This window comes from Cupressus sempervirens, chromosome 7 (assembly GCF_028749045.1).
Source record: "Cupressus sempervirens isolate cs-2001-9-10 chromosome 7, ASM2874904v1, whole genome shotgun sequence".
Classification (NCBI taxonomy): Eukaryota; Viridiplantae; Streptophyta; class Pinopsida; order Cupressales; family Cupressaceae; genus Cupressus; species Cupressus sempervirens.
The window spans coordinates 775,741,497-775,753,527 of record NC_143124.1 but is presented as its reverse complement, the minus strand read 5'-3'; the positions used below and the strand labels follow the sequence as shown (position 1 = coordinate 775,753,527).

The 12,031-nt window shown below is 36.3% G+C and overlaps 2 protein-coding genes across 2 annotated transcripts in view; both read right to left on the bottom strand.

Annotated features, from left to right (window-relative positions):
• Nucleotides 1–713: 713 nt before the first annotated feature.
• Nucleotides 714–12,031, bottom strand: part of LOC149549620 (HEAT/U-box domain-containing protein) — an 81,768-nt gene continuing 70,450 nt past the window's right edge. Inside the window, exon 16 of the mRNA XM_089792936.1 lies at nucleotides 714–1,287. Coding sequence (XP_089649062.1) covers nucleotides 1,060–1,287 — 228 coding nt within the window. The 3' untranslated portion in view covers nucleotides 714–1,059. The remainder of the gene's footprint in view (nucleotides 1,288–12,031) is intronic.
• On the bottom strand, nucleotides 2,190–4,987 carry LOC149549622 (uncharacterized). The gene is made up of 4 exons (XM_089792937.1): nucleotides 3,783–4,987; nucleotides 3,348–3,644; nucleotides 2,827–3,225; nucleotides 2,190–2,700 (listed from the first exon to the last, which is right to left on the bottom strand). The coding sequence occupies exons 1-4, from the start codon at nucleotides 4,914–4,916 to the stop codon at nucleotides 2,314–2,316; spliced, it is 2,217 nt and encodes a 738-aa protein (XP_089649063.1). The 5' UTR covers nucleotides 4,917–4,987; the 3' UTR covers nucleotides 2,190–2,313.

Below are 12,031 nucleotides of genomic sequence, written 5' to 3'. Positions count from 1 at the left end.
CAACCTATTGCTACGACTAGACATATTAGAGTATCCTTTATTTACACATTTCAACATTGTTCTTGCTATGAATAGAATGCGCATCTCTTACATAGGCATAGTCCTCCAGCTATTTCTCCTTACAATAAACTTCTTGTACGCGTAGCCACAACTTCAAGAACGGGTGACTTATAGAAATATAGTTGTTTCTACCAGTGACTTTGGATCCTAACAAGCTCTTATGCATGATGGTTGCAAGGTTGAATTAATCTCTCTGATTTGAACCCTTAATTTGGGGCCATGCTTCTAGTTGAATAGTTTTTTTAAATTTCTGAGACAACCATATTTGAGGTTACCATGAAAACACTGCCAGAAGTAGCTTATTAAAAATCATTCCATAGTTTTGACTTCAAATGCGATTTTTCTATATCTCTCTTATGCTAATTGGATGCTTAATTAAGCAGTTATAATGTCCGGTAAGAAGAGGATAACCCTCTTTGCAATGGGATAACATCACTGTGGAGTAGGTTATAATGAACTAATTCAAATATAGAATTCTACAGGATTAACCACTCACAAACAAGGCTTTTGAAAACAAGTCAGATTTTGCGTTTGTATAAGAATTATACAGAGCATAAGAGACTTATCACTAGTTGATTGTATTGTGGTAGACATAAAAGATAGAACTTAGTTAACTTACAAATTTTAAAGTTAAATTTATTATACAATTCAAATTCAGAAATTCATTTTGCACGTAGATACTTGATATTAACATGGCATGATGCTGATAATAATTTACAAAAGATTATTTAACAGACAAATTTGCCACCACAGATTCTTTACAATCAGAATGATGTTTTCTTGTGGGTGTATATTTGGATGGCTAATTTCACTATCAATTTTCTTTCTGAACGAGAATCGTGAACCAAAAATGTTCACCATTCAGCCATACAAGCAGCTGAACTATCCATCTTCATGAACCAGGAGGATTAGTATTCATTCTTAGCTATAAGAATGTCAACTTTTATTGAAGTTGAGATATTATTGATTGAATACATGACTTCTCTATCATTGAAGAACTTAGAATGGACTTTGGCACAACGGACAAGTTGACTTAAGTGATGTTGAGAACCATTTGTAAAGACAGGCAGCATGGTACTTGTGTTTGCAGGTTTTACATGCAAGACGAGGAAGACTATGATTCGCTGAATGGACAATGCTGTAACAGATTGGGCACTCTTCCACACCTTCAAATTCACGGTTAATATGTCGTTTCCATATTTGTATTGCTTCTGAAACAGCTCCATTCTGCAAATCATTTAAAACTCATGGTTACATTATATGCATTTAAAAGAGAACTAAACATTAAAATTGAACTCAAGCAGCGAAGAAAATACAATGGCTATAAAAATTCATACCGGAGTACAATTTGTTACACATCAAACATTAGCTAACAAACAACTAATATAAGTATGTTTTCTCTAACCATGAGTATTTCAGAGTTTCTGAATGAGGTGATGTGGTGAGGGATTTTATAATAGCAAATTCTTTCTCAAGTTTTGCGGACAGCAGAGAAATAGTATATAATATAGTATTTGAAAAAATAATTTTAAAAATTTGCAATTTATCAATTGATAATAAATAAATGAACCTAAATATATTAACAATTAAGATATTATATACTTTATTAGTTAATATTATTTATTATTTTATGAAAAAAAATTAGATTTTTTTATTTTTTGAACGATGATGATGGTGGAAGCATGTGAAATCTGTACAAAATTTACTCTTACAAAATTGCTTAAAAGAAATATAGACTCGTATACCATCATTCTCTTTATTTATATTTTTTCCTAAGTTGCCGATTCGGGTTCGGGGACGGGTTCGGGTTCGGGGTTCGGTTCGTGGGTTCGGGCAATTTTTTTTTCCCCATTTGGGTTCGTGGGTGGGTTCGTTAGTGTGTATATATATATATATATATATATATATATATATGCAAAAAAAATATAAACTCATATAGTTGTAAAAGTAAAACTGAGTCATTCCATAGTATGAATATATCAATGTTACTTGATTATTGATCAATGCCAAATGTCAAAGATAAACATTAAATACTCACTCATTAATCTATGCTAATGTTGTAAATAAAATCATACATTGAATTACTAAAATGCAAAATGGAATTTCAAAACATAGACTACTTCATCAGATTGATAGATAATAAATTATGACTTAATAAAGTTTGAAACTGTGAAACATAGTGATAAATCATAAATGACTCAATGAGTCAATGACAAATGTTTAAACATAGTTTATCAAAGATGCAAATGCCCTTCAAGGGTCAAATGGGTCATCAAAATATGAGGGATCAATGGCTTCATCCTCATCTATATCATTGACATTTTCCACATCATTGGAACCCAAACCGGTTCCACTAGCCCCAGATGCAGCCACATCCTCCTCCTCGTCCTCCTCAACATCTAGCAAGGCAATTCTAGATATATCTTGGACAGTCATATCCAAGTTAGAAGTCTCAGGTAGTACATCCCACAACTTCTCTGGTCCCTTCTTATATCCTGGATCCTTGCGTGATAAGAGGCGCCAGTTGTTGTGAATAAATACCAAGTCCTCTGCTTTCTTTGAACCCAACCGGTTACGCTTCACTGAGTGGATAAAGGAGTATGTACTCCAATTCCGCTCAGCAGCAGAAGAGCTTGCAACCTAGAGAGACAACCAACAAATTTTAAAAAATTAGCTAAGTAATTTTACAATACAATAGGAATTTAAGAGTGCTAATTCGACAAGCTAAGTAGCCATAAGAAAAGGAAAAAAAACTTAAATACATACTTGTGACAAGATCTTAATGGCAAGAGGTTGGAGGTACATGTAACTTTCCCCATGTAAGTACCACCATCCAATGGCATCCAATTTACTTTGGTCATTGATTGCATCAGGCTCTGCATTTTTGCTTGAGACAAAATCAACAAACTCTCTCCTAACATTTGATGCCACATCAGGATCACTAAAGAGCCTGTTAAGTGCCCTCTTATACCCAGCAGCAACTTCAGGATCTCTATATGGTGCCACTCTACCAGGAATCGCAAGTATCTCACTGCTATAATATCTAGGAGAAAGTGCATATGCCAAGAGGTGCAAAGGTGTAGTCATCTTGTTCCAACGATGTAGAACAATTTTCTCCACCTTAGTGTACAAGGTATCAGGATCCTGCTCTCTCCTCTGAATGACCTGGGATGTCAAATGATGTACATGTAAGTTATCTTGATGTAGTGTTAATAACTTAATTAAAATCAAAAATCAAAATCTCTCAATAAACAAGGATAAAGTATTGTATAAAAATTTAAACTTACTGATTTCATTCTTTCTAGCATAGAGTCCATGGCATCATATATGTTTCCCAAACAAGGCTCATCCGTGTCGGCATACCGAAGCATAGACATGATGGGCTCGGTGAGTTCTAATGCATATTCCACCCTATTCCAAAAATTATCACTCAAGATCAAATCCTTTACAGTTTTGGCCTTTTCTGTATCAGCTTGCTTCCATCCACCCCATTTGTTGCTAATAACCATTTGACCCAATGCCTCTTTCACCCTCACAAGTCGTCTAAGGACGATTGTGTGTGAAGCAAACCTTGTTTCAGCAACCTATTACCATGTTAATTCAAATTGTAAGTTAATATGATAAGTTGATAACACAAAAATTTAAGAATATGTATTAAATTTTGTAAAGTATGACACAAAAATTAATATGATAAATGAAGCTAAATAAAGTTTAAAATTTACCTTCAATAATTCCAAGCGGGAGAAAGTTCTGAAAATTGCTTGTGACATATGGTGGTTTGTCACAAACATTTGGATCTGCTCACCCTCCTCATACACATTTTTCATCCATTCAATTTGGCTGCCCATTGTTTTCATCACCAAGTTCAAGGTGTGGACAGTGCATGGTGTCCAAAAGATATGCTCATATCGTGCTTCTACCAAAGCACCTGCAGCCTTACAAACTTTAGCATTGTCCGTTATTACTTGGACAACATTGTCAACTCCCACGGACTCTATGGATTCAATGAGAAGTTGGGCAATAAAATTTGCATCCTTTACTTGCCCTTCACAATCAACCGCCTTCAAAAACATTGCCCCCTTGGGGCAAACAGCAATCACATTTATTAAAGGACGGTTTTTGCAATCTTTCCATCCATCAGAGACAATGCTCACCCCCGTTTGGATCCAAGAATCTCTTATTGGTTTGAGGAGGTTTTCTACATTCTTTCTCTCCTTATGCAATATGGTGGTTCTCAACTTTTCATATCCAGGGGATTGGTAACCATGAGGTGCATCATTTATTGCTTTCACCATCTCTCTCCAATAAGGGGATCTCACTAGATTGAATGAAACACCATTTGTAATGAGGCAACGCCCAACCTTTATATCAGCAATTTCTCTCTTGTCATTTTCAAATGCCGTATCTAATGGGCCTCTCTTGCGGGATGCGGGTGTTTCTATTTCATCTTCATCCATAGATGGGGTAGGTAGGAAGGGATGTGGTTTACTAATTGTTTGAGAGGGTGGTGTTGGTGGTATTTGCTTTGACTTATCTTTTTTTACCTTTGACACTAACCTATCAGCCTCTTCTTGTTCTTTTAACATGCCTGCTATTTGAGGAGCTGACAACCCTTTTTTACCTCCCTCTGGGGGCCCCTCACACATGGAAATCCCTTGACCTGGTGGACCTATCAAATGATGTTTAACCCGGAAATAGGAGCTTCTATATTGGTTTTGGCAAAAATTGCATTTCCATATATACCCTCCCCCACCAGCACATTGCTCAATTCTTGTTGTATACTTCCACAAAGGAGAGCCTTTATCAATTTTAAATCTTTGGGATCCCACCCCACCCACTGAACCCTGACTACTCATTCTTGGATTCTTGCAATCTATAAAAACAAATTTAAAAAAATATTTCAAAACTTATACAAAACTTGATAAAAATTTAGAACAATAAATATAAAAAATTTAAAAAACTAAAAACAAACTATGAAAGAAGCAAAAGGAAGGATCAAATGCATACCTGGAACACTCAACACTGATTATTTGAAGGATTTGAAACTCCACAAATAATCTCTACAACCTTCTCTTCAAACTTGCAAAATGGCCACACCAAAATGAGAGAGCAAAATGACAAAGCAAATGAGAGATTAGATGAATGAAATGCATCTAATAGGCCTTACTTTAGGGTTTGGCAAAAAAAATAATGAAAAAAACATTATTTTATTGCTTTTTTGGGCCACTTTTTGGCCCCACCTGCCGCGGGTCCGCCCGGATTCGCCCGGGTCCGCGACCGGTCCGGGCAGGGTCCGCATTTTGGCCTGCGGGTCCTCCCGGGTCCGTGCTTGCACGGACCCGGGAGGACCCGCAGGCCAAAATGCGGACCCTGCCCGGACCGGTCGCGGACCCGGGCTCGGATCCGGACCCGAATGAATCCGGACCCGGACCCGAGCTCCAGGGTGCGAATCCGGTAACTTAGATTTTTTCTGTTTTCATTTTCTGTGCTTCTGAGAAAAGAGTAATGAGGATTCAGAAATTCAAACATTTTTGAAAAGAAAATAATTTGAAAATAAAGTGTTACCATACGACGAGGTGGCAGGACAAGTTTCCGGGACGTGGGAAAAATGGGCCTCATTTTCGGGACGTCTGGGGGGCGCCAGGGGGATGGCGGCAAAGGCAGGACGGGGCAGGGAGGGGTGTTGTATAGTATACACATTGAACTTGAAATGCTAGTTATGACATGATGTTTCAATAGAACATAGCAAATTAAAATAATTGAACATAGCAAAATTGCAACATGAGCTAGAACTATTGAACATTCAACGTAGTAAGATATTACATACCCAATAGTAACATTCAAAAATCAAAATTCAAATAGAAATTCAAGTACCCATCCCAGCGGCGGTACGGTTGCGGAATGGCGGAGGTGGGGATACTTGGGTACTCAAGCACCTGGTGCGCGGACATCTCAAGGACGGGTACTTCAAGGTTTGGGAGGGGGGTGCGAGTCCCCATGTAACACTGAAAATTAATAGAGTTTCACTTGATTTTTAAAATGTTTTTTTTTTCTTTCTTGGGGGGCCCATGCATGTGTCTCCAATTGCCTTGGAATTGGTAGGGGATAGTTACCTGGTGTAGAGGTGGGCATATTTTGCAATGCAGGGCCATTCCAAGGATAGCCACCCCTGCAAATAGTGCCCTTTGTGATATTGTAATAGCGGGTACACTTCTGTTTTCTTATTGTTGTATGTGAGCAAATGTTGCAAACAATGAATAATATTAATAATACAACAAGCATGTTATGCCATAGCTCTTGTTTTCTTGTACACACACCATTTGGAAAGTGGTACCTTTAAATTGATTACCACCGAACAAGTGGAAGTTCCCTTTTGCTTTCCCATTGCATAAGTGGAAGTGCCCTTTATATGTACACCAAATAAATGGATGTTTAGAATTGCACTTAGAAACAAGTTGTTGTGTGTTTTCTTTCAGCATTGCATAAGCACTCAAGTTGAATAGGTGGCATTAACTAACTTGCCCCTTGGTGCATTTTCTTTTGGTTCCAAATTTTAGTTCAATTGTATAATATTGAACATTGTATGCTCACACCATGCCCATATTGAGAATCGGGTGATCAGAAAGTGGAAAGGAACTTGCATTGCATCTTACTTTCAGTTGGAACTTATTTTCTGAAAAACAATTAGGGGTATTTATTACAGTGGTATCAAAGCTGGTGATACTATAACCCTTCCATTAGGGGTATTTATTACAGTTGGAACTTTTAACCCTTTCATGCAGCTTGCTCTCTTTGAATGAGTGGAGGAGAGGTGATGCTATAATAGAGGACAAAGAGGACAACTTTATCAGTTACCAAAACCCGTAATTGAAGACACTTTTTAGGTGTTCTGGCATATCATCAAAATCTGGCAGAAGACTGTTGATTTTAAGATCGCTGCAAATGTAAAAGCACTGCCTATGATGTATGTATTTTCTAAAGGCAGTAGTCTCTTGCATTTATATCGAGAATGAGTCAAAGCGAGACATGTCTATTCATTATTATGTGATTATTGTGTGTGTGTATATATATATATATACTGATTATACATCTCATATATACTAAATATATATACATATCTTCACTAGTTTTGACTCTGTATTTATCCGACTGAAGCTACAACACATCAACACTCCCTCTTAGAAGGGAGAATAATCAATAGACACATGGTTAGATATTACCTCAATGTAATATCAAGTTGGCATGATTAAGTATATCAAGAGTAATGGTCTCAGAATATCAAGTCATATGATATTCACAAAGTACTTTGAGTAATGGCCTCTTGAATATCAAGTCACATGATATTCACCAAATACTCAAAATGACCATAAGGTATGTGTTAGATTATTTAGAATAATTGACGGGGGGGGAGGGGGGTGTGAATCAATTACTCAAGGTCCATACATACCAATTGAACAAATAAACAATTAAACACTATCTGTTCTGCTTATCCTGTTGTAACTCAGTCTCTACTGAAATCTCAATAACAATATTAACTAGTAGTTCACTGTCCTAATATAACAAACTTGCTGAATGTAAACATTTCAAATATAAAACACCATAAAAACATTCAACACAAGTTTGACACTAGGATTTAACGTGGAAACCCAATTTGGGAAAAACCACCAGCAACATGTCACCACTTTTTCACTCTTCTAAAGTGAGCCCTATTAGGAGCCAACCCTATTAAAGGTTACAATATACATTGTTAACTGTGACTTGGTTAAAGGATTTAATCACCTTATTAGGAGTGGCCTTGTCAAAGGACTTTAGAGCATTCCATTAGAATGTCACCCAGTTACAGGATTTGCACAAACTATTAAGTCCTTAATGATTGTTAGGTCAACCTTTGATTAAAAGGATTTCGATACAAATTGTTTACAATGATTAGAAAGAAAACACTAGGGTTTGCTCTGTATGATTACAAGTTAATAATCAGCAAATTTGTTCCATCTTACTAGAAATCTCTCACACACACAACTTCTCTATTTTGTTCTCTTCTTCACATATCTCATTCACACTGACCCTTCTCTCTTCTTAAGTTTGTCTTTGTGCCTCCTTAAATAGGTAAATCTAGTCCTTTTCCATTTTCACGATCACCGTAGATCTTAGGGTTTGTGATTCAATCCAACAAATTCATTATATCTGTTCATCTCCCTTCTTTTTTAGAAGCTTCTCATCGAATTCGTTCATTAGATATCTTACCTAATCCTCACCTTGAATTAAATGATCCAACTCATCAATCTTATCTTCAACATGCTTTCCATATCCCAAGAAATCAACTGAGTCAACTAGAAATCACGATTTCTCATACGCAATCTAAATATTGTCACTCGGCCTTCACTAGGTTCTAATACTTGGTCGTCACTGATGTGCTCGGCCGTTATAGAGCTTCTAGCTCGGCATTAACACTGAATTTTCTCGGCACTTACTGTGGCTCGGTTGACACTGGCATCACTCGGCATAAACTTCAAGTTCTTTGATCTTCTATCGTATTCCTCGATTAGGCTTATGCAATCTATTAGTCGTTTCTCACATCTTCATAATGTAAACAATCAAATTATCTTGTCAAAGTCTAACTAATCAAACATCCATTGTAGCTTCCTTTTCATAACTCAACCTTTCTTCTAGGTGCTTCTATTATGAGCAACTTCTCAAATCCTCTTCATCAATCAAATAGATATGACATTTAGATCAAATAGAAACATGTCTCATCAGTAGATTTGACATCAATGACAACATAACAATTGCTTCAATTGTAGTTTCCAAAAGTACGTGCACACATCCTCAATAATACTTACCATAGGAACATTATATTCCCGATTTGTTTAAGGAAATTAATCCACCATGCAAGATATAATCTATCATGATCTACTTAGACAACATAAGATATCCATCATAATAGAAGATTAAGTTATTATAAGATAGTCACCTTTCAATAACTTCTACAAATACAATTGATAGTCATTTGGAAGTCATCGCTTCCTCGTGATATACACAGGGGGCAAGCCCACTAAAATCATGCAGTAACACACATGGATTTTCAGACTCCCTCTAAATATCAATCTTTTGAGCTCCTTGTCAAACTCCCTCTGAATTTGATATCAATCTTCCTTTTCCTGTAAGAACATCCCCGATGAGAAAGGAAAAAATCAAGGCAAGTAGCTCTTATAACATGTATAGAAATACAATTAAGACAAAGACTACAGTAAGTAGATAAATGAAATACTTAAGGATAATAAATACTTATCTGCACATCTTTGATACAAGTTGCTTCAATGAAGGTCCGTATACAACAAATTGGAAATAATGCCTTTTGAGATTACTTGAGAGACATCTCTTTTGAATCATTTCCCTACTAAGGATGGTTCAAATTTGGAACAATGGTAGTGTCTCTTGATATCTCCCCTCATGATTTTGTATCTAACCAGTCTTGTCTCAATCAACGCTAACTTAGTTTTGCATAAGATTGATTCAATCACTTTTACCAGGTGTTGATAATACTAAGGTATTTTGACCTTAGCCCCCATAAATCTATGGGAGTCTGATCGCAGATTGGGAGTGTCCACGTGAGACATTCGTTGGAAGGTAAGGTGGATAGTTAATAGTTCATTTCCACCTTATGTGATTGAATAACTTTATAGCATGTGTCAAATCGTCTTCCATTTCGTGCATGGGTCAAATCACTCTAACGTTCACCTTTTTTAATATTTTTCATGTCTATTATTCGCTCTTCTCATATATTTGATTCGCTCTTTCATAAATTTCTCTTTTGTTTGTTGTGCTTTATTTTGTCGCTGCTACAGTCCAACCACACTTTTTCTCATGCCCCATGTCATTCGCTGTCTTCTTGATGGTAAGGTGGATAATTAATAGTTCATTTCCACCTTACCTGATTGTATCACTTTATAACATGTGTCAAATCGTCTTCCATTTTGTGCATGGGTCAAATCATCGAAATGTTCACCGTTTTTAATATTTTCCATGTCTATTATTCGCTCTTCTCATATATTTGATTCGCTCTTTCATACATTTCTCTTTTGTTTGTAGTTCTTTATTTTGTCGCTGCTATACAGTTTGAACACACACTTTTCCTCGTGCCCCATGTCATTCATTGTCTTCTCAATGTATTTATGGGTTGCACCAATAAGGTGTCACTCTTTTAAACATGCTCATGGATTTCCATGTTTTCCCTTTTACTTTTATTCATTTATCTTTCCTTTTGATAATCGTCCATTTAATATTCTACTTGCAATGGTGGTGGGTCCACCATTTCCTCATGGCATGTGAATGTCTACACTTACAAGGAGTTCATGTTTCAAACTTGCTTTTCTTTGGTTCCCATATTGTTGACATGGTAAGTGTTCTACCACCTAATCCTCACTTTTTGGATGGCTATATATGTCATTTTTTGTATTATGGGGTTCCATGTCAAATGTCACATTTTAACTCTATGTTATAGTCGGGAGTCCCGATTTCCACAAGTGCTTGTTTTTGGGTATATCTTGATTGTATGACCGAGGGCCTTTAGTTTCGGTCTTACCTTATTTACATGGAGTGCTTTGGTATTCGCTCAACTAAACCACTCCCTAATTAATCCCTGTTTGATGGTATTGTATAATCCTCTGATTTCATAGTTGATCCAAAGCTCCCACTTATTCACATGGCGTGCTACGGAGAGTGTTTATTCACATGGCCTGCTTTGAATGCTAAAAATATAAGTTGTCATAGATCAACGTAAAGGAGTTTATGTTCTCTTCTCGCATGTATTGTTCCATATGTTTTATCCCATTCTTAAGGTATGTATTTCTGTTGCATCTCTTGTTTTCTTACATTTGTAGCCCAGCTCTGGTACCATGTTGATTTTAAAATCACTGCAAATGTAAAAGCATTGCCTATGATGTATGTATTTTCCAGAGGCATAGATCTCTTGAATTTATATTGAGAATGAATCAAGGAGAGACATGTTCCTTCATGGGACATGTCTATTCATTAATATAACTATGTATATATGTGTGTGTCTATATGTATATACCATAGTTCCGAGAATCACCTGAAAACCACCTCAATCACACGAATCGCGATTCGATTCAACCCAGGCGATTTTTTTTGAATCGTGAATCGACTTTCCCGATTTTTTGGCATGAATCGCCTAAATGGCCAATTCAGGCGATTCATGCCAAAAATCGCTTGAATTGGTACTAAAAATCAACCGCGGCAGCAATAAAGTCGGATTGAATTTTTTTTTTAAAAAGCATGTTTTTTTTTCTTTTATTTTTGGCCTTTCCTCTTTGTTTTAACCCTAAAGTGCCTTCTAATTGTTAAGCATGAGTAGACGAGAGGAAAAGTGAGAGAGAAGAAGAGAAAAGAAAAACCACAGGTTTCCAACTGACAAGAAGGAAGAGCACCAAAGAGATCAGAAGTCCATCTAGGGAGGCCATAAATTGCATTGGGAGCATTAAGGAGTCAATATCAACACTCCTCAACTCATTTGCAAGAGGTAAGTGCTGATTTTATTTTTTTGCATGTTAGTGTATTATGCAATTTTTTCTTAAATTTTTTTAGCTTTTATTTGCAAATCTTGAATGTTTTCTAGTTTTACTAAATTGCAAACTAGGGTTTGTTGTTTTGTAGCTTTTGTTTATTAGTTTCAAACTTTGATATTTTACATAAATTTTCTTATTGCAGCAGCCCTTTGCTTTCATTTTCCGCAATGGGTAAAAAAGATGAATGTTGGAAATATAGCAAAGAGTTTCTTGGAAGAAGCAAATTTCAAACGAAATGTATGTTTTGTAAAGAATAAAATTCTAGAGGTATTTATAGATTGAAATACCACATTGTCGCTATACCTGGACATGATTTTACAATTTGCACTCAACAAACTGCTAAGGCAAAACGCACTCGTTTAGTGGCATTAGAAAAATATGAACAA